This window comes from Mesoplodon mirus (genome assembly GCF_964341445.2).
Source record: "Mesoplodon mirus genome assembly, chromosome: 18".
Classification (NCBI taxonomy): Eukaryota; Metazoa; Chordata; class Mammalia; order Artiodactyla; family Ziphiidae; genus Mesoplodon; species Mesoplodon mirus.
In genome coordinates this window covers 46,106,325-46,132,249 of record NC_138994.1, presented here as the reverse complement: position 1 = coordinate 46,132,249, position 25,925 = coordinate 46,106,325, and the positions used below count along the sequence as shown (strand labels likewise).

Sequence of the window (25,925 nt, the reverse complement as noted above, 5' to 3'; positions counted from 1 at the left end):
GAATGTGGGGCATTTTCCAGAAAGTGCTATCAGTCTTGCATTTGGAATTATTGCCACCAAACCATTGATTCATTCTCTCACCTGCTGCACTGTGTGGCTTTCAGGATCTTAGTTCCCCAATCAGGGATCAAACCCAGGCTGTGGCAGTGAAAACGCCGAGTCCTAACCATTGGACTGCCAGGGAATTCCCTCTCTCACTTTCATTGAAGCATGTTAAATGAGTGTTTGCTAAGTGCCTGTTGCTGGCAGATATTAGGACAATCAACATTTTTCCTGTGCTCAGTGAGCTTTGGTTCCTTGGGGGAGGTCAGACACCTCCATGACCAAAAGGCCGTGTTCAGTAAGTCTCCTGTGAACTATGCAGGGTCTACATAGTTCCTTCCTCCCGAGAGGAAGGAGCACTCACTTTGGGGCTTTAGGTATCAGGGAAGGCTTCCTGGAAGAGGTAGCAATGAGTGAGACTTCAAAAGGCAGAGAAGAATGCAGGCTGGCCCTAGGGAGCAGCTGTAGCGCATCAGGCAGTGGAAGTCAATAAAAGGCCCAGAGGGCTTCCCTGGTGGCGCAGTGGTTGAGAGTGGCCATGGCCGCTGAGCCTACACGTCCGGAGCCTGTGCTCCGCGATGGGAGAGGCCACGGCGGTGAGAGGCCCGCGTAACACATACACACACACAAAAAAGGCCCAGAGAGGAAGGGAATTGTCCATTTGGGGTACACAGTGGAGGGTCTGATTAGACCCAGCTAGGTAGACTGCAGGACGGAGACAGGAGAAGTGGGTTGGAGCTGCTTTGGGAGGACCTTGTATTTTATCACAAAGGCAGTAGGACGCCAAAACAAGTTTTGTTGCCAGTGATGCTCTGTACACAGTGGGATTTTAGAAAGGTTATTCTGCTGGCGGTGTGCACTGCAGGGCTGGAACAAGAAATTTGAGGGAGAGAAGTTCGGGAAGGGATACTTTGGACTGGGGAGATACAGGGGCAGAAGACTGGAAATGTATTTGAGAGTTTATGAAGGGAAAGTCAGATTTCATTTCACGTGAGTGAAGTGAAAGCTGGGGAAAGGGATGATGAAGGGTGAGTTGGCGAGGCTTTTGTGCCTTTGTGACTAGGGGAGTAATGACACCATTGGCAGAAACGTGAAACCCTTTCTGGAAATTTCAGCTGTGGCAAATGGAGAATCTGTTTGAGGTTTAGACACGAAGAACTGGAGGTGGCGATGGGAATCTCGTGGACGTATCCAGCAGGCCATTAGTAACTAGCGGGCCTTTGGGTGTCCCTTGCCCAGCTTGATTGATGCCCCTATAGCTTAGCAGAAAACAGTTGGCCAAAGAGATAATGGAGATCAGACTGAATCAAACCTTTGAGTTTGAGGTGTCTGATCCCCTGATTCACTAGCTTCACATGCCCCATCTCCTCAGAGTTTTCATGGCAGGCCTGTGTGCACCGCATCACCTTTTGTGAGTGTGTGAAGTGGCTGGAGTCCACATTCTCATTGGCTGGAGTCTGTCAGTGTCCAGACCTCTCCTAAGGCAGCTGGCCAACCCCTCCTCTTCCAGCGTTGGAACCTGGCCTCTGTTTCCCGGGTCTCGGAGTTTGTGGTAGGGAAGATGGGATGCTCTCAGGGACTGTGATATTTGACCACCTTGGCTTGATCCAAGAAACACCTTGGATTGGGACCCATGCCTCAGCAAACCCCTTCCTAATGGTTTATGAAGGCAGAGGGTGGGGCAACCCTCACTCACCTTTCTACCTTCACAAAGCTGATTGTAACTTCTGTTCCCCTTAGAGGCCGCCTTCCGTCTTTACCTCTTTATTTTTCCGGGATGGACAAACTGGAAGCAGGGAGTGGGGCAAAGGCTGCTGTTACTTTGGAGAAAACTCAACCAACACAGAGGAGGGAGATCAGTACAGGGCTTTGATGCCTCTGAGAGCCCTGCCAAGCAAAGGCCATTCATTAAGATGGGGCCAACACACCAGTCCTGACAAATACCAGTTCTGGTCCAGGCTGGGTGGGAGGAGTGGTGGCCTGGAAGATGACACCCACATTTTCTGCAGGGCCTGGCCTGCCATTAGGTGACTCAGTGTGTTTCCCAGGACTTGGCAGGGACCAGAGCTGCAGCCTTTATTTGCTCTTGGGGTGGGACTGTTCATTCTTGGCACCAGATTCACAGGAAGGCCTCCCTGCTCATCACTTCTGGGGCTCTGCTTTCCTGGCTGAAGCTGTGCCCTGGTGGATGAGGTCACAGGCTTCCATGATGTCCCAGGTCACTGGGGTTGCACTAAGACCTGCTTGGGTTTAAACCTCAGCTCCCCGGGCCTCAATTTTCCAGTATATAAAATGCATGTAATAATTTTAGCCTCACAAGCTGCTTGTGAGGAGATGTATGTAAAGCTCTTAGCACAGGGCTCGAGCCCAATAAGTGGTCGTTATTAATAGTCCCCTTTCTTGAGTGGCAGTAGAGTAGTGGTTAATAATGTGGTTTCTCGAGTTAGATAATCCAGACTAGGTGGGTTTGAACCTTGAGTCCTCTTTTTTCTAGTTAAATGACCTTGGGCAACCTCATCTTACTGGGTCTTGGTCTCCTCTTTGGTAGACTGGGAATAATAACAGCAGCTATCTCATGGGGTCATAGTGATAATTAAATTATGCAAACCAAGCGTTTAGCACAATTGCCAGTACATACAAATGGCACAACAAAAGTGAACCACTCATTATTATTATCATATCTTTTCAGAGTCTAGTTCGAGGTGCCATCCTTCCCACAATCCCATTAATTACTTCTTTGATTTTCATTGATTTGGACACCTCTTAGAATCTATCTTGCACTGCTCCTGTTTATGTCCATGCCCTCAAAAATATAACTGGACCTCCCAGGCTCACCTTGTTCTCACCTTGAGACCTTACACATCACTGTGTCCAGCAACCTCACAAACCCATTCCCAAGAGCACTGACATCAGAGAGAATTATGTTATACATCACACAGCAGAAGTTCCTAAGATTGTTTTAAAAACAGCTCTATTTCTTCGTTTTCACTCCCTAAGCAGTTGCCCATCCTCCTCTATCTCAGCCAGTTCACCCCGCCCCCCCTTCTCCAAGTCTTCTGGGGGGGAATATGTATAAATAAAATGGATTCCATTAGTTGGGGGCCCAAGGGAATGAAAACACATACACACGCATATTTACATGAATAAATATACGCTTAGATATATAAAATATACAAGTGGAAATATTTATATTCCCTCGGTGCCCTCAACGAGTCCAATCATTCATTCAGCAAATATGTGAGCTCCCACTTTGTGCCTGGGACCAAGCTATCTGTTGGGATAAAAAAGGAATGAGGCTCCGGTTCTCATGGAACTTACATTTTACTAGAGGAAGACAAGAAGTAGTATAAAATTTCAGCTAGTGGGAATGCCGTAGAAACAACAGAGGTCTTTGTGAGAGGGAGTGACGAGGGGGCTAGAACACGCCTGCATTGGGTGGTCGAGGTGGACTCGGAGGTGAAATCTGAGCCGAGGTTCTTCTTACAAACGGGAACACTGAAACAGACACTTGGAGGACTTGATGGCTGAAAACCGGGAGGCAGGTTGTCATCCACGGTGATGCCACCTTCTCGAACATAGAGCCTTTTTGGGGAACCACGAAGGTCGCAAACGACACGCAGTGGGGCCCAGAACACCGGCGCAGAAGGCCGCCGCCAGCTTGACGTCAGCGCGCCGGGCTCGGCGCGATCCAGCCCCCTGTGACACCATTCTCGTCACAGCCCCGCCCAGGCCGCCCCCGCGCGCATGCTCAGAGCCCCGCCCCCGTGCGTCACAGAATGGCCTGTGACACCCAAGCAACCTCAGACGTGTCGGGGAGGAGCCGGGCGCGGAGGTTCGAGGAGTGGAGCTCAAGGCTGTGGAGGGGAGCGGAGCGGAGCGGCTGGGCGGGCCTGGCCAGGCCAGCGGAGAGGAGACGGCGGTCGAGCGGCGGCGAACATGAGCTTTTGACACATTGGAGGTGAGCCTGTGGTGCGGGGCCGCTCCCGAGGGCGCCGGGCCGAGCCGGCGGCGCCGAGGCCTGTCTCCGGGGAACCTGCCAGCCCGGGGGCTGTGTCCGAGGCCCCGCCGGGCCGGGCCCGGCCCGGGTTCCGGGGCGACCAGTCCGGCGGTAACTGTTCCAACCGCTTTAAATGCCCCCTCCCGCCCTGGTCCGAGGTGTGGCCCACCGGGGCGCCTGGAAGGGAGCGAGCCGGGCGGTCTCCCTAGGATGTGCCCGCGTCCGCGGGTTGGGTGAGGGATGGCGGGGACGAAGGCCGGGACGTGGCACCGTGGGCCCGGGCGCTGGTGGCGCAAGGAGCGGCTCCGTTGGAGGTGGTGGCGGCAGCTTAGCCATCCTCCTCCACCGCCCCTCCCCCATCCCTTCAGCTGGGAGGGTGGTTCGGAGCCGGGTTGGGTTTTGAACTCCCCTCGCTTCTCTCCCGCGGGGGGCCAGAGCGGAAGCAGCCCACCTTGGGCTCCGGTGGCATTCCCGTGACTGCCTGTCCCGAACTGCTCATCACCCCTCTTGGAGTTCAGAAAAGTGTCACCAAACGGGTTCGGGTTGCTTGTGCTGGCCTTTCTTTCTTTTTTATTTGTTGGTAAGCAACGAAGTAACCCGTTACGTTTTGCCAAGGAATTGAGGGTTCTTTCACTCCTGATAATTTCGTTACATTTCTGTAGCGCCTTTACTCGTTTCAGAACACTCTCGCTATCTCCTTTGAACCTCATCACCTGGTTAGTGGCTGTGCCTGATTCTCTTCTCGCCATTTGACGGATGGGGAAATTGAGACCAGATGGGGTGGGGGCTTAAGTGATTTCTACTGTGGATTCTACCAGCCAGTGAGTGGCTTCGCTTGGTCCAGGATTTACATCTCCCGGCTTGGAGTTCTGGTTTCTTTTTGTGGGATTTTTATACCCTTCTCAGCTAGAAAGCAAAGTAGAAAATTTGACATGCCAAAAATATACCAGAAGCTAATAGGAGATGTGTTCAAATGTTTTTGAGCAGACCTACCCAGGATAAGAACTGCTACTCAGTTGTGAGAGAAATCCTACGCTGGTACTTGGTCATGGTTGCTGGCTAATTATTTTGTCCGATAAATTGTGTTGCTTTTAATCCATTTATGAAACAGGGTAATGGCTTTGCTAAGTCATGAAGTTGGTGGGGGTAAAATGCAGCATTAAGTCATGTATTGAAGAGAATAAAGGGGAACTAAAATATCTCCTCTGAATCTTGATTAAAGTTATTATTTAAAATCAGAGATCAGAAGGAACGAAAAAAAAAACCTTTGGTTAGCCCTGGTTGAAGTTGACTGTGTCCAGGTAGAAATCTTATGAAGCAGTTGTTTTTTTGTTCTGTTTTGGCTTTTTAAATTAAATAAATTGAAATTGGATGAGGAACACTTAAGTAGAAACCTCAGTAAAAACTTAGATTGCTTTTGTGACATCTCCAAAACTTATTTTTATTCTCATTTTAAGTCATACTGGGATAAATTTGGTTACTAAAGCTTAAAATTACTTCTGACATACGTTTCTGAGCACTTCATAAGGTAGAAAAAGAAGTTTGATAGGACCAAAGGGAGACCATATTTACGATTGACTTTGAAAAGTTTAAAATTCTGTACGTGTCACATTTGGGAATAGAAGAATTTTGGTTAAAAGGTATCTATTATCTATTGTGAGTTCCGGAAGAACTCTTCCAGTCTCACTAGTCCATCCTACAACTGTTAACAAGGAGACAATATCATATAAAATGGATTTTCTTAGCATTGCACAAAGAATAGTTTCTTTGTAAATATAGCATTTGGGACAGGCAGTTTTATACCCAAATGAGTTGATTTGTCAGTTGCTAGATATCTGAAGGTCACATACAGTATGATAATGCCCCATGTAGAAATTGTCATACTTCTGGGGTTCACACTCCATCTGTATGGGACACGGTATTGAGGGAAGATTTGGGTGGTGGGGAAGAGTATATAATTATCTACTTTCATTTCAGCTTCAGAAGATTGTAGATGTGTCATTAAAGCTTTTTCTTTTTTTTGGTAGCAGTATAGTTTTCTGTATTGACTAACTTTCTGTAGTCTAATATCTCCAGTTACATAGTTTCAGATAACACAGTGAACACATCCTCCTGCTGTAACTTGAAGCAAACTGAACAGATTGTCTTTATAGCCCCTGAGTAGGTATTTTGAATATCTGCAGTAGTAGCAAATTTTTGTTATTTGTAAAAAAAAAAAAAAATCCAATTTCTGTAAAGGCTAAGTCTCGTGAATAAAATTAGAGTGATAAAGCTGGATAATACCAATTAGGCAGTAGAAATGAGGTATGACCACAAAGAAAGCTTTTTGTTTATTTTTTAATCTGGTTCTTCAAGGCTATTCCAGAAGAGGTTTTAGAAATGTTTTCAGTAATGGTGGTATCACTGAAATATGCACATAGCTTCCAGAAGTGATTAATTTTAAGGAATCATTTGTATGTTTTAAATTCTGAAGCACATTTATTTTGTGGTTATACTTCAAAGGTCTGCAACTGAACGACCAGTTTTTTAAAATAATTTAACCACGCAACGAAGACCCGGTGCAACCACATAAAAAAATGAAATTTACGCTGCGTTTACTGTGCCAGACTTCGTACTAAGTACTTTCAAATGTTAACACACTTAATCTTCAAAACAACCCTATCTTAATTATTATCCCCATTTTACAGGTGAGGAAGTGGGTCCCTGAGTGGTGAAGTAACTTGCCCAAGGTCCACTAGTGAGTAGAGGACTCTGATTCCAACCTGGGCCGTTTGGCTCCAGGGTCTGGGCGCTTAACTGCTGTGCTGTGCTGCTCCTACCGCTTGTTACCCTCTTCAGTGTTTTTAATTGGTTTGTTTGGAAAAGCTGATGGTCATTTTAGTAAAAGCCTTCTGGCATAGATTGCTGTTTGAGGGACCAATAAGTGAGTTGTAAAAGTAACCTGTTAGGGCTCCCCTGGTGGTGCAGTGGTTGAGAGTCCGCCTGCCGATGCAGGGGACACGGATTCGTGCCCCGGTCCGGGAAGAACCCAAGTGCCACGGAGCGGCTGGTCCCGTGAGCCATGGCCGCTGAGCCTGTGCGTCCGGAGCCTGTGCTCCGCAACGGGAGAGGCCACAGCAGTGGGAGGCCCGCATACCGAAAAAAAAAAAAAAAAAAAAAGTAACCTGTTAATTAGAAAAATTGTAGTCTATGCTCAATTCACATAAGATTCAGCAAGAAAACAGAAGCGAGTGTGAAATAAAAACACATATTAAAATAATTTGGCTAGAATTATTTGACACTGAGCTAAGTAGTTGGACAAGGAAAATACAAGAAATAGAACTAGATTCTCAAGAAGTTTCACACGAAAGGCTATTTAAAACCTGAGTCTCCAGGGGACACTGATGGAAAAATTGGTAGTTGTATTAAGAATACGGCCCTATTCAAGAACCAAAAAAACAGGGACAAATGGACACTTTATAGTATACCCAGAGGTGTAAACAGTGAGATTCCTCAGGGAACACTACTTAGCTAAGCACTCTTCAAAGTAATAACAGCTGTAGGTCCTCTGATACTGTATAAATGGGTCAACAACAGCAATGAAAAACAGCCTCACACAGAAAAGTTTCAAACTGGGCATGTGAACGATAACATTTGTAGATAAAAACAACCCTAACCCTATTTGTAGAAGGGTTGGCTCCACATTCAAATACATTCAAGTAAATGTTAGATGCCAAAGGAGGCATCTAGTAGTCATTATGAACTTCCATAAGGACATTGGCCCATGGACCAATCGCCAGAATCATCAAATACTGCATAGTAACAGAAGGAGTACTGGAAACTGTAAAAGTATCCTACCTGCGAATAAAATGTTGACATGCTGAAGTAGCATCAGTCACTGAACTCCAGAAAGGCATGTATGTAATCTAGAGAAGTTCCAAAGCAAGACAACAAAAATATTTTAAGGGATCCAGATGGCTGCCAAGTGAATACAAAGCTAAAAGGATAAGAAATATTCACTTTGAGAAGACCAAGGCTGAGAGGTATTATCATCAAAGTCTACAGAATTAGGGCCTAAAAAAGAATACAGACTTGTTTACCAAATCCTAGAATCTTTAAAGGGAGCAACACACTAAATATATGGTAAATTTAAGACCAAATATACTGTGTTTTGATCTCTCTGGAGTTTCCAACTTGCTTTTTTTTCTTGTTGACACAAGAGTGATGTCCTTTTATCATAACCTCAGATCTATCCAGCTTCCCGGTCATGGTGTCTGTTATGGGATTCCTCCGTTTTCCTGGAGCCATCCATCTGGACTGAGTGACTCTCGGGACGTGATGGACTAGGCTTCATCTTGGGATGTTTCTTCTTTGCATTCCTGGGTTGGAGCCACTATTTCCTATAGCCTGTGCCATCCAGGTCTTGTTGTTCTCTCTTTTGTAACTGTCTCAGGAGATGTGTGGGAGGTAACCCTCCTGAGTTCTTGTATGAGAAGAGTTCTCTCATTTCCTGAATTACCTGTTTCCTCTAGGTTCAGTAGGTCCTAGGATTTTCTTACTCATGCTGCTGGCTTTTCTCATTTGTCTGGTGGTTCTTGGTTGTCCATTTATATTTAAGAATTAAAGGCTGGACAGTGATTATTTTAGGTAGCTAGTGTGCAGCGGTTATTGCCAAGGCTCTCCCCAGTAAGTCCCAGCAGCTCCCTATTCTGTGATGTGGAGCCTATGCTGAGCTTTATAAGTGACTGTGAATGTGGCTTGGCCTGCCTCAGGCTGATAATTTTGTCTAGCCGGAGAATGATAGGTTTTATAATCCTGATTTAATACATGGTGGTGTGTTGTGAGGTAGAAATAAACTGCCCACACATCTTTTGGCTTACACCATTTCTGAAATAGGAATTTCTATATTAATAAAGGAAAGCAGTACTTTGAAAGCAAAGAGGGAATAATAGGGAAAAAAGATTATAAGTCAGATTCAAATATTAGACTTCTACAGTGTTGCATGTTCCTGGTGAGGCAGAAGGGATTTATAAGTAAGACACAGGTCCTGCTCTTGGAAACTACCTGGAGAGACACAACCTTTCATCGCTCTTCAAATATTTCTTGTTTAAAATAGAGTAAGTAGCAGCAGAACTTTGCTTCTTGTGTCCCTTAGATCTTCATAACATTTTGCAAAACCATAATTTATTGATTGAGTATGAGAAACTGAATATTTGAGGTGCACATTGATACATGTTGCCAGTGTTCCAGTGGCAAATGTGTCTCTCCAGATTTGAGGACCAGCACCCAGGAGCTTCTTTAAGGCTGGATTCATAGATTTCAAACGTAATTAACTTTTTTTTTTTTTTTTTGCATTTTGGGAAAAGACCTTATGTAGAGGATTCAAGGGACACAATGATTGTTGCCTCACCCTGAGGCGCTTCTCTCATGTGTCCTGTAATTATATCTTCAGCTGGGTTGTCAAGGAGACTTAGGCAATGAGTCTGAGGGTTTTTTTTTCTTTCTTTTTTTTTTTTTTTTGCGGTACGCGGGCCTCTTACTGTTGTGGCCCCTCCCGCTGCGGAGCACAGGCTCCGGACGCGCAGGCTCAGCGGCCATGGCTCACGGGCCCAGCCGCTCTGTGGCATGCGGGATCTTCCTGGACCGGGACACGAACCCATGTCCCCTGCATCGGCAAGCAGACTCTCAACCACTGCGCCACCAGGGAAGCCCCTGAGGGGTTTTTGATACCACGTGGTGATGCCCTTAACTGCTCTGGATACTCTTCTGAGATACAAATAAACCTCTTGCTACTGGATTAGCCTCATCTTCATTCACACCTTACTACAAATTAAATTACAGTTACAAATAAGATTATCCCTACATCTGGGGAAATTGAGTAGGAATTGGGAACTTTGATGAAGAGATAGGATTATAAAATTAATCAGTATTATTTACTAACCAGTATACATATTTGAAGAAACAAGTCAGCTAATATAGTCCAAACCCTTATTAGATGAAAAAACTGTGACTTTAAGAGATTAAGCAGATTGCTTAATTGCCATTAAGGAATTTAATGGCAGAGCGGGAACCCTAGAACCCAGTCTCAGCAGGACTCCTAACTCTGTGGGTTTTACATTTTAGTATGCTGTCATGCTATAACGGTATCTTCAAGAGTAGAAAAACAGACAAAAGTGTGCCAGTGTAGGGGTAATAAGATTAGAGGAGGGTGCATTAAGTGCTGAATGTTTCTCCAGCACTTAACGACGTCTGGCACATTGTAGGTGCTCAGTAAACGTCTGTAAGCGCTTTGTGCTTTCTCTGAGCAAAGTGCTGTGCTCAGTGCCAGCAAGAGATGCCAAGTATGTCAAGGACCATCTCTTTTCAGAGAACTCTTAGGCTGATTGGTAATTTAAGTTAATTAGAAGATTGACTAATATGCCAAAAGTAATAATAGACGATGTGGTCAGGAAAGACTTGACTAAAACCGGAAGAAGTCACAGCAGGCCGCAAAAGCGTTACACTAAATGTATATATTGATAGTTACATTTTAATTTTATTCAACTAGAAGCCATTCTTGTGTCTCTTTGGTATACCTACCCTCAAGTTGAAGTTCTGTATTTGTTCTTGTCCATGTCTTTTCTAAACATTCGTGAGTAGTGGGTCCTGCTGGATGAATTACGTATTCTCTACAACTTAAAGTTTTAATTTACTTTTTAAATTTATTTTTGGCTGCTTTGGGTCTTCATTGCTGTGTGCAGGCTTTCTCTAGTTGCGGCGAAAGGGGGCTACTCTTTGATGCGGTGAGATGGCTTCTCGTTGTGGAGCACGGGCTCTAGGCATGTGGGCTTCAGTAGTTATGGCACGCGGGCTCAGTAGTTGTGGCATGCGGGCTCAGTAGTTGTGGCACACGGGCTCTAGAGCGCAGGCTCAGTAGTTGTGGCACACGGGCTTCGTTGCTCCGTGGCATGTGGGATCAGACCAGGGCTCGAACCCGTGTCCCCTGCATTGGCAGGCGGATTCTTAACCATTGTGCCACCAGAGAAATCCCTATTAATTTACTTTTAAAGCTGGCCTTGAATTCTTGCTACCCAGTATGGATTAGGTTGAATCAATTTTGGTTTAATTTAATAAATATTATTGAATATCTGCTATTGTGCAGGCAATGTGCTGGGGTTGAAATCCGTAAGAATAATTCACAGCCTAATAGGGGGAGGTGTAAGCAAATGCATTATTATGTGGTAAATATATGCATGAAAGCATATTCATGGGGGCCAAGAGTTTGGGAGATTTTAGTGCTGTCTGGGTGAGGACAGGAAATGATTTCTGCAAAAGATGACAGCTAGGTTTTAAAGGATAAATAGGAGCTTTCTAAATGCACAAGGAAGGAGAGCCATTCCAGGTAGGGAAAATATCCAGACCTGAAGCAGAATGGTGCGTTAGGACAATTTTGAACAGTATTGCTGGAATATAAAGTAGGGTGCTTGGGGCAAGGGTTATAGGAGGTAAGACTGAAACACTTAGGTGTGAATCTAGGACAAGCCCAACGTCTTTGGTATTCCATTGGGCCTGACAGTCAGTTGGGAATTTTAGGTAGCCAGTCTAAATACAAGGTTAACTAAATAGATATTTTTTAACCCACTCTGAAAGCCTTGGGAGACGAACCAAGGTGAAAGAACATTGAAGTTGGAGAATTAGTGGGCTTATGGAGGAAGCTTGGGACTTAAAAGGTAATTAACAGGAGATTTTTAGAAGTGTAATGATAGTAAATTATTGGGAATGTGGTCCCTGATCTCCTCGAAAGGCTACCTGGCATAAAATGTTTCAAGCAGGTGTTTTGAAGCAATTGTACGACAGAGAAGGGCACGCAGCAGTAGCAACTCTGACAGTAAGCTTGTTTTCTGTCACCTGATTCCCGGAAGATCAGTTCGCTGTGAACCAGCTGCAGGATGATTCTGTGGGGTCAACTCCCCAGAACCTAGTGCTGCCACCAGAAGGGCTTCACGTGGCTTCCGTGACTTTGTTCATCTCCTCTCCTGACCCCGTCCACAATGCTGGTGGTCCCTGTGAGTGGGGCAGTGAAGAGATTTAGGTGCCTGAGCTTATTGTAATAAAGAGTTAACTGCTCTTAGAATCTTTCATGTTTGACTCCCTCCAAAATGCTGGAGATTTAGTGTCATCCCAGACTTTATACTTTTACTAAGATTCTTATGTTCTCTATTAATTTATTTTCGTCTTTAATATTTCACAGGCTTTCTTGATCATGGATGGTGAAGATATACCAGATTTTTCAAGTTTAAAGGAGGAAACTGCTTATTGGAAGGAACTTTCCTTGAAGTATAAACAAAGGTAATGTTGAAAAGCATTTCAAGCTTTGGAATACATAATCTGTAGTTTGTGCCTTTTTTTTTTTTTAAACAAAGCTAAATTTAGAGTTTCTGATATAGGATTAGGATTCTAGAAATAGTCATAGCATTGCTTGTATTTAAATAATATAAAAATGACATAAATCCTTATATTACTCAAATTATTAAAATAGTAAGAAAACTGTCATTTATGATTTCTCCTGGTAGTTTACCTCCTTTTATAAAGCTTATTACTGCTCTTGGCCATCTTTGGCCTGCTCGGTGTACAGATTCTGCCTCATCATTTTGGTCTTTTGGAGATTCTGATAAGCTCTCTAGGGCTTCATAGGGTAGACTTTGTTCAGGCAGGTGTTATCAGTGTCTGGAGCCAGCAAAGCTTTGAGGGAGGGACAAGAGCTTCAGGGGTATATGGAGCATTTTATAAAATCTCAGTCATTTCAATTAGTTGGGAAAACTTGTAGATAACCTTTTAAGTACCAAAACTTATCTTAAATTTCTTTTTAAAATGAAATCTTTCTAAAATATATATACATCTTCCAACTTTGGTTAACAGTTTAGTAAGACTTATCAAACCTTTTTTTTTGGGGGCTGCATTGGGTCTTCATTTCTGTGCGTGGGCTTCTCATTGCGGTGGCTTGTCTTGTTGCGGAGCACAGGCTCTAGGCTCGCTGTCTTCCATAGTTGTGGCTCGTGGGCTTCAGTAGTTGTGGCTCGTGGGCTCTAGAGCGCAGACTCAGTAGTTGTGGCGCATGGGCTTAGTTGCTCCGCGGCATGTGAGATCTTCCCAGACCAGGGCTTGAACCCTTGTCCCCTGCATTGGCAGGCGGATTCTTTTTTTTTTTTTTTTTTTTTTTTTTTTTTGTGGTATGCGGGCCTCTCACTGTTGTGGCCTGTCCCGTTGCGGAGCACAAGCTCCAGACGCGCAGGCTCAGTGGCCATGGCTCACAGGCCCAAACGCTCTGCAGCATGTGGGATCCTCCCGGACCGGGGCACGAACCCGTGTCCCCTGCTTCAGCAGGTGAACTCTCAACCACTGCACCACCAGGGAAGTCCTGCCAAACCTTTTATTGCTATTTCACTGTTATTGCTGAAGCCAGATACTGTACTGTGCTAGTGGATATGGAAAGTGTGCGTCTGTGGCAGGGGTTCTTAGTCTTTTTGTGCCATAGGTGCCTTCATAGGCTGGGGAAAGCCTATGGACCCCTTCTCAGAATAACATTTTTATTTTATTTTATTTTACTTTATTTTTTATTTACTATTTTTTTTGCGGTACGCGGGCCTCTCACTGTTGTGGCCTCTCCCGTTGCGGAGCACAGGCTCCGGACGTGCAGGCTCAGCGGCCATGGCTCACAGGCCCAGCCGCCCCGCGGCACGCGGGATCCTCCCGGACCGGGGCATGAACCCGCGCCCCCTGCATCGGCAGGCAGACTCTCAACCACTGCACCACCAGGGAAGCCCCAGAATAACATTTTTAAACGCATAAAATTAAATAGTAGAATTACAGAGGAAACCAATTATATTGAAAAAACAAATCTAAATGTTAAACTAATTTGTGGATAGTAATATGTGCTGCTTTATCAATATGTTAAATAAGAAAGAGGGGTGAGTGTATAAAAAATGAATCCTTTGAGGCTTATAACTTATTTTCATTGAACCCTGAATATAGCGTAAGAGATGCAAAATAGATGGCCTTTATTGTTTAGTATATTTTATGGTAGCATAACGTTCAGGCAAAAATTATTGAATTGATATATAATCATCTTCAGGATGATCCTTATGCTTCTACTATAACCGATCTTTCCCGCTTTGTTTTTGATTAGCTTCCAGGAAGCTCGGGATGAGCTAGTTGAATTCCAGGAAGGAAGCAGAGAATTAGAAGCAGAGTTGGAGGCACAGTTAGTACAGGCTGAACAAAGAAATAGAGACTTGCAAGCTGATAACCAAAGACTGAAGTATGAAGTGGAAGCATTAAAGGTAATTGTGGCAGTAAAAGCTGGTGTCTCATTTGCTGGGTTTTATTAAAATGAGAAATACATTCTTTTAGGTGGAGCTTAAGAGCAGCAGGCAACATAAAAATGTAAAAAGACCTAGAATTTTTCACAAAAACTGTTTGCTTTCATGGAACCAAGGGAAAGGTGGTTTAGAGTTCAGGAGTTCACTTGGAAACTGTAGCTGTCAGTTTTTTAGCTGTAATGTTCCTAGCTATGATATTATGTTGTAGTTTCTATAATTTTCAAAAGCTGCCTGATTATTTGTTTTGACAGAGTACCTCATTGTGTGGCACTTTAAAATTATATTTGTATGAAATACACATTTATTTCATTATGGTGCGTAGTCCCTTTAGTTTTGGAGTTTAGTTTTTAAAAATTCCCTTCTAACAAGGAATTTTCAGGAGTGAAAGATTAACCCCTTTTTGCTGCTCTTCCTCACATGCCTAAGCCAGATGCTTGGGGTGTTCCTGTGTCTGGGCAGTGGGGTAGATTTGGGGAAGGTGAGGTATAGGGAATTTGAACTCTTGTCAGTCAACTTCTTTGTACTTACCCTGGGCTGCATTCAGCCTAAGAACCTGGAGGTTCCCCCACCAAGATTGAGGTTTTTAAGGCAACGGTTTCACTATTTTACCTCTTTTCAGAGAGATCATTATTAGATTTCTTTGAGAGGAGAATGATTGACTAATTTTATATGAGTTAAGGCACTTGGAATGAATGTGTCATTGTTTTTTTTTGTTTTTTTTGTTTTTTGCGGTACGCGGGCCTCTCACTGCTGTGGCCTCTCCCGTTGCGGAGCACAGGCTCCGGACGCGCAGGCTCAGCGGCCACGGTCCACGGGCCCCGCCGCTTCACGGCATGTGGGATCCTCCCGGACCGGGGCACGAACCCGCGTCCCCTGCATTGGCAGGCGGACTCTCAACCACTGCGCCACCAGGGAAGCCCTATTGTTTTTAAATAGTGTAAAAAGGAGAGAGGGGTACCATCAACTCAGATTGTGGGTGAATCTCTTGGATCCCACCCGCTCCCGTCCCACCCCTTACTTGGGTTACATCCTTTATTAAAGAAAACTATATGTTAATGACACATGCTTTCCTTCCTATACCCACACCTTCAGGAGAAACTGGAGCATCAGTATGCACAGAGCTACAAGCAGGTCTCAGTATTAGAAGATGATCTAAGTCAGACCCGGGCCATTAAGGAGCAGCTACATAAGTACGTGAGGGAGCTGGAGCAGGCCAACGACGACCTGGAGCGGGCGAAGCGGTACGTGAGCGGTGTGCCTTCTGTTGCAGTGACCGAAGGTGGCAGTCAGTGATTAGAATTTGGTTTTAGGCTAACCCTATCACCTAGATCTAAGTTCTAGAACATTTCCTTTTGGTATTTCATGTCACCTGTAACTTGTCACATTGAAACTTACCAAAATCCTGATCTCCCCAGATAATGCCCTTCCAGGCTTTTCTTTCTGTTTTTCCTTTTTCCTTCTTCTTTCAGGTACCATTGTTGATCCTGTTGGTTTTTCTTTAAAACATGTCTCATTCATTCCTCCATCTTCCCTGTATGTTCTCAGTACTACCACACTTCTTGAAGGTCCTCACATCTTATACCTGAATCCTGCAGTTAATTCCTAGCTGATCTGTCTTTAAATTTTCACTGCTTTTTATTCTCTTCTGTTTTAATACTGACCAATGAATTATCTCAAAATAATGCTTTTATTATGATTTTGCTGAACAGCCTATAGTGGCTTGCCATTACTTTGCCAAGATTGCATATATCTATAATTAGTTGTTTCTTAACCATTCCAAACTTAATTGCTATTACTTTACAATTATTGTCTGATATTCCTTTCCTTAGTATCTGAGTGACACTTAAATGCTTGGCATGATGCTAGAGTTGAGGATACATAGATAAGCTAGCCACTGCCCTTGGGCGTGACAGAGACAATCCACGTGGTAAACACTGGTACGAGGAATGTACAGACTGCTCCAGGGCATAGAGAAGGGCACAGGTAAAGTACTCTGTGGTAACTGGGGAAGCTGAGTCTGCAAGGAGGAGTAGATGTTAACCGGTGAAGAGAGAGATGCGAAGGCAGAGAGGCAGGAAAGTGCATGAGGTATTAATACTTCACTTTGACTGAAGTGTGTAAAGACAGTATGGCTGAACAAGATGAGACTGGAAGATGTTTGGGGCCAGGTTGTGGAGAACCTTGTGCTCGGCTATGTTTGAAAGTCATTCTGTAGGCAAAGAGGTGCTCCTTAAGAATTTTTAAACAAAGGAGTATTATCAGATTGTGATTTGGGAAGATAATACTGAGGAATTGAAAGTAGGGAGGAGGAGATGTGAAGGCCACTGAGGAGTAATCCAGGTGATGGATGAAGAATTAAGCCAAGGGCAGAAGGTTGGAGGAGAGCAAATGGAATCGAGAGGCATTTGGACAGTTGACAGGAGGTGGTAAAATTGGACACGGCATTGAGCAGCGGTCCCCAACCTTGTTGGCACCAGGGACCGGTTTCGTGGAAGACAGTTGTTCCACAGACAGGGACGGGGGGTGGGTGGGTGGGGGTGGAGTGGGGGTGGTGTTCAGGCGGTAATGCGAGCGATGGGGAGCGGCAGATGGAGCTTCGCTCACTCACGTCGCTCACCTCCTGCTGGGGACCCCTGGCACTGAGAGTTCTAACTTGAGGTTAGGAAAATTGATTTCTGTAGCACATAGTGGGTAGAGGGCATGTAGCAGGTACCTGTCAATGTTTGCTTAATAAATAAGATGAGAAACGCAGGAAGAAGAAAAGCTTGGTAGGAAGAAAGTAAATAGAGTGGGACCTGGGACCGCATTTTAAACTAATTCTTAGTTAATTCTTAACATACTCTAAAACTATTGAAAAGTTTTCTTCCTGAAAATATGTAAACTTCATTGACTCATGTTTAAAGTCCAATGGGGAGATATAAATTGTATGATAAGTAGGCTTCCTTTAAGAAACTTGAAGGAATTTAGATGGGAATTTAAGACAAAAGAATACATCGAATGGCCCCAAATGATAGTAGAGACACTAAATGCACCAGAGGTCAGAAGGGGGCGAGGTCATTCTCTTTTAACTGGGCCAGGCTTTCTAGGTCAGGAAATGGCATGAGATAAACTGAGTTTCCTTTTGTAGTAGCTATTTGCACGTTATTTATTTAATTCATGGACTCTAATTTTTTTTTTTTTTTTAGGGCAACAATAGTTTCGCTGGAGGACTTTGAACAAAGGCTAAATCAAGCCATTGAGCGAAATGCATTTTTAGAAAGTGAACTTGATGAAAAGGAATCTTTGCTGGTCTCTGTACAGAGGTTAAAGGATGAAGCAAGAGGTAAAATTTATACTTAAAGAATATTTATTACCTTACTGTCCCGGAGCCAGAGTGCTAAGCTAGCTTCAGGATCAACTTTTTAAAGCTACACATTTATATGCTTTTGTCAAACACTATGCTAAGTACTTTTAATCTGTTTATTCAGTATCTACATCATCAACTCTAGGAGGTAGGAATTATTATCCCCATTTTATAGGTCAGAAAACTGAGGCACAGAGTTTGTGTTGTCAGTAGGGATTCAAACCCTGGTCTGTTTCCCAAAGCCTTAACCATTACCACTGCATATATACTGCTTGGTTTGTTTGGATTTTTTCCTTTTTGCTTGTCCTAAGTAATTTTGTCATGCACATATTAGCATTACATATGTGTACATATTGCTGTATACATATTATACATATAGAGAATATATACTTTCTTTTAAAATTCTCCTTCCTTCCCTCTTTTTTTCTTTCATGTTAGAATGCAGAATACTGTAAAGAAGAAACTAAAAGTCTCTGTCAATCCCTTTATCTTGAGAGAACGCACTAAGAGTTTGGTGTGTTTCTTTCCACTCTTCCCTGTGACTATACATAAACATACCTGTATATTTTTTCCTTTATATAATTGGAACCACGTTATATATACAAATATATTTTTTTCTATCCTCCTTTAATATAGTGAATGTAATCCATTCCATTAAAAAAAATCTTGTGAAACAGGTTTTTAAAAATATATAATCTATTATATATGATTTTTTTGATGGGTCCTTTATTATTGGTGGTTAATTTTTTGCTGTAATAGTGCTGTGAATAGTGTCCTTGTACATAATATTGGGGAGTATCTTTGATTTTCTTAGATTCTTAGGAGTGGCAAAGGATATAAGTATCTTTAATGGTTGTAACGATGCTGCTAAATTACTTTTTAGAAAGTTGGTAACTTTACACTCTGGCAGTGACTGAGTGTCCTTCTCACAATGTTTACTAGTATTGTGAATAATAAAAACAGATTTTAAAATTATTTAAAAATCTATTTGAAAGTTGAAAATTGATATCACATTGTTTTTAATTTGTAGTTCTTTGGTTACTACTTGTGAAAACTTTTTGCTAATGTTTATTGGCTCTTCTAAAAATAGGTTTTTCATGACTTTTCCTTTTTTGGGGGAGGGTTTATTCATCTGAAGAACTCCTCATAATTTATATAATGTATAAAATATTAACTCTATCCTATTTATTTTTAAGTTTACAATTCTGGTTAAAACACGTAACATAAAATTTACCATCTTACCCATTTCTAAGGGTACAGTTCAGTAATGTTAAACTATGTTCACATTGTTTTTTAGCTCTCTAGAACTTTTTCATGTTGCAGAATTGAAGCTCTTTGCCTATCGAACAACAAATTCCCATCTCTCCCTTCCCCAGCCCCTGGCAACTGCAGTTTTACTTTCTCTCTCTCTTTAAAAAAAAAAAAAAAATTATTTATTTATTTTTATTTTTGCCTGCCTTGGATCTTCGTTGCTGTGCACGGGCTTTCTCTAGTTGCGGCGAGCGGTGGCTACTCTTCCATGTGGTGCACGGGCTTCTTATTGCGGTGGCTTCTCGTTGTGGAGCACGGGCTCTAGGTGCGCGGGCTTCAGTAGTTGTGTCATGCAGGCTGAATAGTTGTGGCTCATGGGCTCTAGAGCGCAGGCTCAGTAGTTGTGGCGCACGGGCTTAGTTGCTCCGGGGCATGTGAGATCTTCCTGGGCCAGGGCTTGAACCTGTGTCCCCTGCATTGGCAGGCAGATTCTTAACCACTGTGCCACCAGGGAAGCCCTGCAGTTCTACTTACTGTTGTTAGGTATGACTACAGTAGTCAGCCCTTATCCGAGGTTTAGGTTTCCATGGTTTCAGTAACCCATGGTCAGCTGCAGTCTGAAAATATTAAGTGGAGAATTCCAGAAATCAACAATTCATAAGTTTTAAATTGTGTGCTGTTCTGAGTAGCAGGATGAAATTTTGCACCATCACGCTCAGTGGACGTAAATCATCCACTGAGGGTCTTAGAACATATGTTCCTCAGATAAGGGAGGGACTACTACACTCTAGATACCTCATATAAGTGAAATCATACAGTATTTATCTTTTTGTGACTGGCTTATTTCACTTATCATGTGTCCATCATGAACATGGATGTGCAAATATCTCAGTGTCTTACTTTGAATTCTTTTTGATATATACCCAGGAGTATGGTAACTTTGTATCTTTTTTTTTTTAATATAAGCAAGTATTCTGTAGGTCAGTTGCATAACTGGAAAAGAAAACATTAATTTTGGGTTAAAAATTTAATATTTCAAAACAAGAAAACAATTTGCAACTATTTTGACTACTTCCTTTCTAAAACAAAGTATTTCATAGGATAGTTAGTAAAAAAAAAAAAAAAAAAGCCAACCCATTTAAAATGACAAAAATGCACTTCATTGATTTTGTAATAATCCCCAAACTACATCATCATTTCAAAATAAATGCAAATGAGTTGGTAAAGAATATTTATTTTTGTGTCATATGTTCACTGTGAATTCTACTTTGGACTCTGCCCTATTTCTTTTTTCATATAGGCATAAATAATTGTTCTGTTAAGTTTATAGCATTTTTAAAGTCTAAATGATCATGTAGACAGTAGGGTTGTTGTCATTTTTATTCCCCTGGAAATAAAAATTGTTAAATAGGAAATTCATTTTTGAGAAGTAGTAATTTAGGAAGAGTGTCTTTATGCCATTTCAGATGCGACTTTGCTTGATGTATTTGCTTCCTCTAGTGAATATTACTACTTTTGCAACATTTTACAGATTTAAGACAAGAACTAGCTGTTCGGGAGAGACAACAGGAAGTAACTAGGAAGTCGGCTCCCAGTTCTCCAACTCTAGACTGTGAAAAGATGGATTCTGCTGTCCAAGCATCACTTTCTTTGCCAGCTACTCCTGTTGGCAAAGGAACGGAGAACAGTTTTCCTTCACCAAAAGGTTTGTACTGTCTTTTCTTTTTTTTCCTTTTTTTTTTTTTTTTGCGGTACGCGGGCCTCTCACTGTTGTGGCCTCTCCCGTTGCAGAGCACAGGCTCCGGACGCGCAGGCTCAGTGGCCATGGCTCACCGGCCTAGCCGCTCTGCGGGATCTTCCCGGACCGGGGCACGAACCCGTGTCCCCTGCATTGGCAGGCGGACTCTCAACCACTGCGCCACCAGGGAAGCCCGTGTCTTTTCTTTTTGAACCTGTGGTGGATTATCCACTTACGAGGCTTTGCTGGTGAAGCAGGGGTTGCTAAGGTTTAAGCAATCATTTTAATTTTTTTTTTTTTTTGGCCATGCTCTGTGGCATGTTGGATCTTAGTTCCTCAACCAGGGATCGAACCCATGCTGCCTGCACTGGAAGCACGGAGTCTTAACCACTGGACCACCGGGGAACTCCCTAAACAATCATTTTAGTTTAAAAGTTGGTTAAATCTAGCACTGTGTGAAGCAGAAGGCATTGTTCTCCTAGACCAACTCATTAGTAGGAAACAGTGAGATGAGGGCTACATTTAAGACAAGAGCAGCTTAATAAGTTGAAATTTTAATAAAGATTTTTAAGGGAAGTTTATTTTTTGACTGTAGTAGTAATACATGTTCATGTAGAAAAATTTAAAAACGAGAAATAAAATCCATCTGCAATCTTAGGGCTCAAAGTCAACTCTTATTAACACTTGGAATTTTTTTCTATTGTGTGTGGTTTTTTGTGTTTGTGCCACCTTGTTACACACAAGTTTTGGGATCGTATTTTTTTTTTTAATTAATCTTTATTTGAGTATAGTTGCTTTACGGTGTTGTGTTTGGGATTGTATTTAAATGCAGTTTTATTTCTTTTGCCACTTGACATATCATGGGAGACTAGAAGGCTTTATACACAGAAAGTACAGAGACTCACTGAGTTACCATTCAGACTTGTCTAAGATTGGCTTGGGTGGACATGTCCATTCTATAACATGCCTCAGTAGCTGCCATTTTCATAGGTGATGTTCAGAGTAACTGATGAATAGTACAGAAAGAATATGCCTTTTGCCATCAGTCAGGGTGTTTTTTTAAATCCAGGTAAGCTGAAAAACGATTTAGTAGCCACTAGATAGAACGTTAAGAATGGAACCCTGAAGCTCTCAATTGAGATTAATTTAGTTTTTGCAGCTTGGAGATCATAGTTCAGCTACTTCCACACCCACCCTGTACTTCTCCCCCAATGGAAGCTTTCTTCACACTTTTTAAAAAAAATATAGGACTTTATCTTTCAGAGTGATACGAGAAGGTTTCTGTCTGGGTGGTTAGTGCACTCCACATTTGTGCTGCCCAATACAGTAGCTATTCCAATGTGACTATTTAAATTTTAAATTTTTATTGATTTAAATGAATTAAAATTTAAAATTGAGTTTCTAATTGCATTGGCCACATTTCAAGTGCTCAGTAGCCCTTGAATAGATAATTCACCCTATTTTTGTCTTTTTATGAGGTGAGGTAAGGTATGTGAAAATTCTATATAGTTACGTTATTGATTGTACTGGTATGTGCTGACTCTGCTGCTGAGAATACAGAGCAGGCAGTATATAGATTACAGCAATCATCAGAAGCTCTCGTTTTTTCGGAATGGCTGCTTGTGTATTTGAGGACCTTAGAATTACTAGCATTTGAGATTTAACAAAGCTTTGCTTTTATGTTACTAATTAGAATTATGCAGATAAATTCTGAAAATTCTTTAGTTGAGCATTAATCAGAATAGTCTGGAGCCTCAAGGGGGTGTTAGTAGGACATAGAGCTGGCTCTGGCACAGTTAAGATAATGTCAACCCTAAGGCAGTGATATTTGTCCAGACAGACACGTTTTTGATTGGAACTGATAGCATGAGCTTTCACTGACCTAAAAGCTGCCGTTTCATGACAAAGTCTGCACAGACACAGTGAGAAGCCAGAGGTTAGAGAAATTCGTGGCAAGATTGAAGAGCTGATCTCTACGAAGTGGTCTAGCTCTAATTGTGTTTTATTGATAAAATGCCTGTTTCCAAAAAGCATTCAAGACAACTTACCATAAAAGTACAGATTTAATGATACCTAAAATATAAAATTCGAGGGGAATAGGGAAAAACAAGATCCAGAAATTCCTGCCAAGAGAAGTATAGCAGTTTATTTGTATCACATTGAGCACCTGTTATATGTCATGTATTACTCAGGATGCGGGGAGGATAGTGGTCTAATAAGACTAAGTTGCTACCTTCAATGCGATTATATTCTAGAGGACAAGGATAGTCGCAGCAGCAGCAACAAAAGCATTTTACCTGCTGATTACAACTCTGTAGAAAGCAGATCAAAATAATAGTAACATTTATTGAGCACTTACTATGTGCTCTGCATTTAAAAAATTTATTAATGAATTTTGGGACTTCCCTGGCAGTCCAGTGGTTAGGACTCTGCACTTCCACTGCAGGGGGTGTGGGTTCAATCCCTGGTCAGGGAACTAAGACCCTGCCTGCTGCGAGGCACGGCCAAAAAACAAAATTTATTAATGAATTTAAACTTAACAACTTTATGATTTAAGTGCTATTATTAGCCCCCTTTCACATTTGGTTACTTAAGGTCACACAGTTAATGGCAGAGATGGATGTGTATCTAGCAGTTTAGCTCCAGAGCTCTTAACTGCCATGCTTTAATATCTCAAAAATAAATTGAAGAAATGTGCATGACTGAAAACCTTTGCTGAGGGGCATGAAAGAAGATGTGAATAAATATCATGTTAAATACCATGATTCAGAATAGGAAGACTTAATTTAGTTGCAATATCCATTTTCCCCAAATCAATCAATAGTTTAAATTTCTAATAAAAATCCTAATAGGATTTTTAAAGTTGTGAAGTTGATTTTAAAGTTACTCTGGGGCTTCCCTGGTGGTGCATTGGTTAAGAATCTGCCTGCCAATGCAGGGGACACGGGTTCAAGCCCTGGTCCGGGAAGATCCCACATGCCACGGAGCAACTAAGCCTGTGTGCCACAACTACTGAGCCTGCGCTCTAGAGCCCGCGAGCCACAACTACTGAGCCTGCACGGCTAGGGCCCGTGCTCCGCAACAAGAGAAGCCACCGCAATGAGAAGCCTGTGCATTGCAACGAATAGTAGCTCCCGCTCACTGCACTAGAGAAAAGCCCACGTGCAGCAACGAAGATCCAGTGCAGCCAAACATAAAATAAAAATTAAAAAGAAAACTTTGTTTTTAATAAAGTTACTCTGGAAGAGTAAATGTGCAAGAATAGTCAATAAGAGTTTGAAATAGGTTAGTAACAAGAAGAGGCTTTGCCTTTTAGGAAATATATTTTAACACTATAATAACTAAAGCAGCATATTTGTGGTAGAATAGACAAATAATTTAATGGAACTTGAAATGTATAGAGAATTCAGTGTGTGGTTTTAGTGCCGTTTCAGATGAGATAAGTCTTTTTCACTAAATGGTATTACGACAATTAGATATCCATTTGGAAGGGAAAAATTTAGATATTTGATGAGTTTACTAATCTAAGTGGTAAAAAGTTTTTTAGAAAAACATTAGGAGAAAATGTGGGGAACAGTTTTATTATGTTGCAGTGAGGAAGCCCAAGGCTCCCCCCGCAAACCACAAAGTTTAAGAGATAAATGTCACACTGGGAAGTACAACATACATAGGAGAAAAGGTGAATATCTATAGTGTGTAGTGCCCTTGCAAGTTGATTAAAGACAACCCAGTAGAAAAAAGTGCAGAGATTAAACAGATGACTTCCAGAAAAAAAGATTCAAATGACTCTTTGATTAGGGAAACAAAAATTAAAACAAAGTGACTCTCAAATTGGCAGGAAAAAAAGATGTCTAATACTATTGAGGGCATTACCATTCAGACTGCTGATATTGGCACAGCCTAGAGAACATTTTGGCAGGATATTAAGGTGAAAATGTGGGCATATCCTCTGACTCAGCAGTTCTACTTTTAGGAAGCTCTTCTCCAGAAATACTTGTCTAGATGTTTTAAGGGTATATGTCCTTTTAGCATTGTTTATAATGATGAAAAATTGGATATAATCTAAACATCCAATGGAGATATTTGTGGTATCTCCACTTTATACTTTATCCACAGTTTGGAATACTATATTGATTTTTCATTGAGCGTATACTGCTTTGTAACATCAAAACCCAAATGTAAAGGGAACTGCAAGAGTAATCACTCACCTTTTATCTTTCTCTAGCTATACCAAACGGCTTTGGTACCAGTCCACTGACTCCTTCAGCTAGGATATCGGCACTAAACATCGTGGGGGACCTCTTACGGAAAGTAGGGGTAAGCCTTTAATTATTTATCACTAGGTGTTTCAGCTGCCAAGGTAATGAATTATTTCTTAATTTGCAGTGAGGGAAGAAAAAAGGATACCTTCCTGTGGTAAAGTCTGTAATTAAGCTGAGAAGCAAGAGCATCCAGTGACCAGCTGAGACTGTGAACACCTCCAGGGCTCAGCCTTGCCAGTGCCTCTGTAGAGGGTCCCTGCGCTTAGCTCCCAGGTTCCCACTGGGCCTTCTTCATGTTCCCCGTGGCTGTTACTAATCACTAAAACATCGTGATTCCTCCTGCTTCCTCTAAGGCTGTGTGTCTTATACCACCCTCTGATCCTTTTCTTTGCTCTGCCTGCTGTTCTCCTGGTCATCCCCGGGCTTTTTCTTCATAAGACCTCCGCATTGGCTCGTGACATGAATTTCTGCTCTTAGTCATACACGTCTTACTGCTGCTTGGCCCCCTCAACCCCAGTGCTGTCTCCTTGGCTCTAACCTTGTATTCCAGAACATTTCGGCTTTTGGAATATTAAACTTGGTTTTGTGCTTATTCAGTTTTTTACTCTGTGTAATACCTACTCTTTGACTTTATCGAGAGCAGTACTCTTGTTTTGATTTTTCGGTTATCTCTTGCTTTCACTTTGCTCCTACTCATCTGTGATCCACGGATCGCTTACTCTGCCACTGTTGACTCATGGGCTCTTTGGCCATGGAGGAGACCTGCAGCCTGGATCAGTCAAGGAACTGGATTTCTTTCCTGCATCCAGATCACAGGAAACAGTTATATGACCTTGTGGATTTTTAAACCACTATAAAGTTAGCATTTCTAGCATTAGTCAGTTTTCTTTCCTGTTTCCCTCAGTGACTTTTATTTCTCTTTTCAATAATCTACCCCTGGGCTTCCCTGGTGGCG

At 42.4% G+C, this 25,925-nt stretch overlaps 1 protein-coding gene across 3 annotated transcripts in view; it reads left to right on the top strand.

Moving 5' to 3' along the window:
* The first annotated feature begins 3,831 nt into the window (after positions 1–3,831).
* The window catches only part of NDEL1 (nudE neurodevelopment protein 1 like 1), a 35,416-nt gene continuing 13,322 nt past the window's right edge, over positions 3,832–25,925 (top strand). For all 3 annotated transcript variants that reach the window (XM_082604533.1, XM_082604535.1, XM_082604534.1), the window contains exons 1-7: positions 3,832–4,000; positions 12,249–12,346; positions 14,184–14,337; positions 15,469–15,617; positions 17,562–17,698; positions 20,502–20,675; positions 24,934–25,025. In XM_082604533.1, coding sequence (XP_082460659.1) covers positions 12,261–12,346; positions 14,184–14,337; positions 15,469–15,617; positions 17,562–17,698; positions 20,502–20,675; positions 24,934–25,025 — 792 coding nt within the window. In that variant the 5' untranslated portion in view covers positions 3,832–4,000; positions 12,249–12,260. The remainder of the gene's footprint in view (positions 4,001–12,248; positions 12,347–14,183; positions 14,338–15,468; positions 15,618–17,561; positions 17,699–20,501; positions 20,676–24,933; positions 25,026–25,925) is intronic.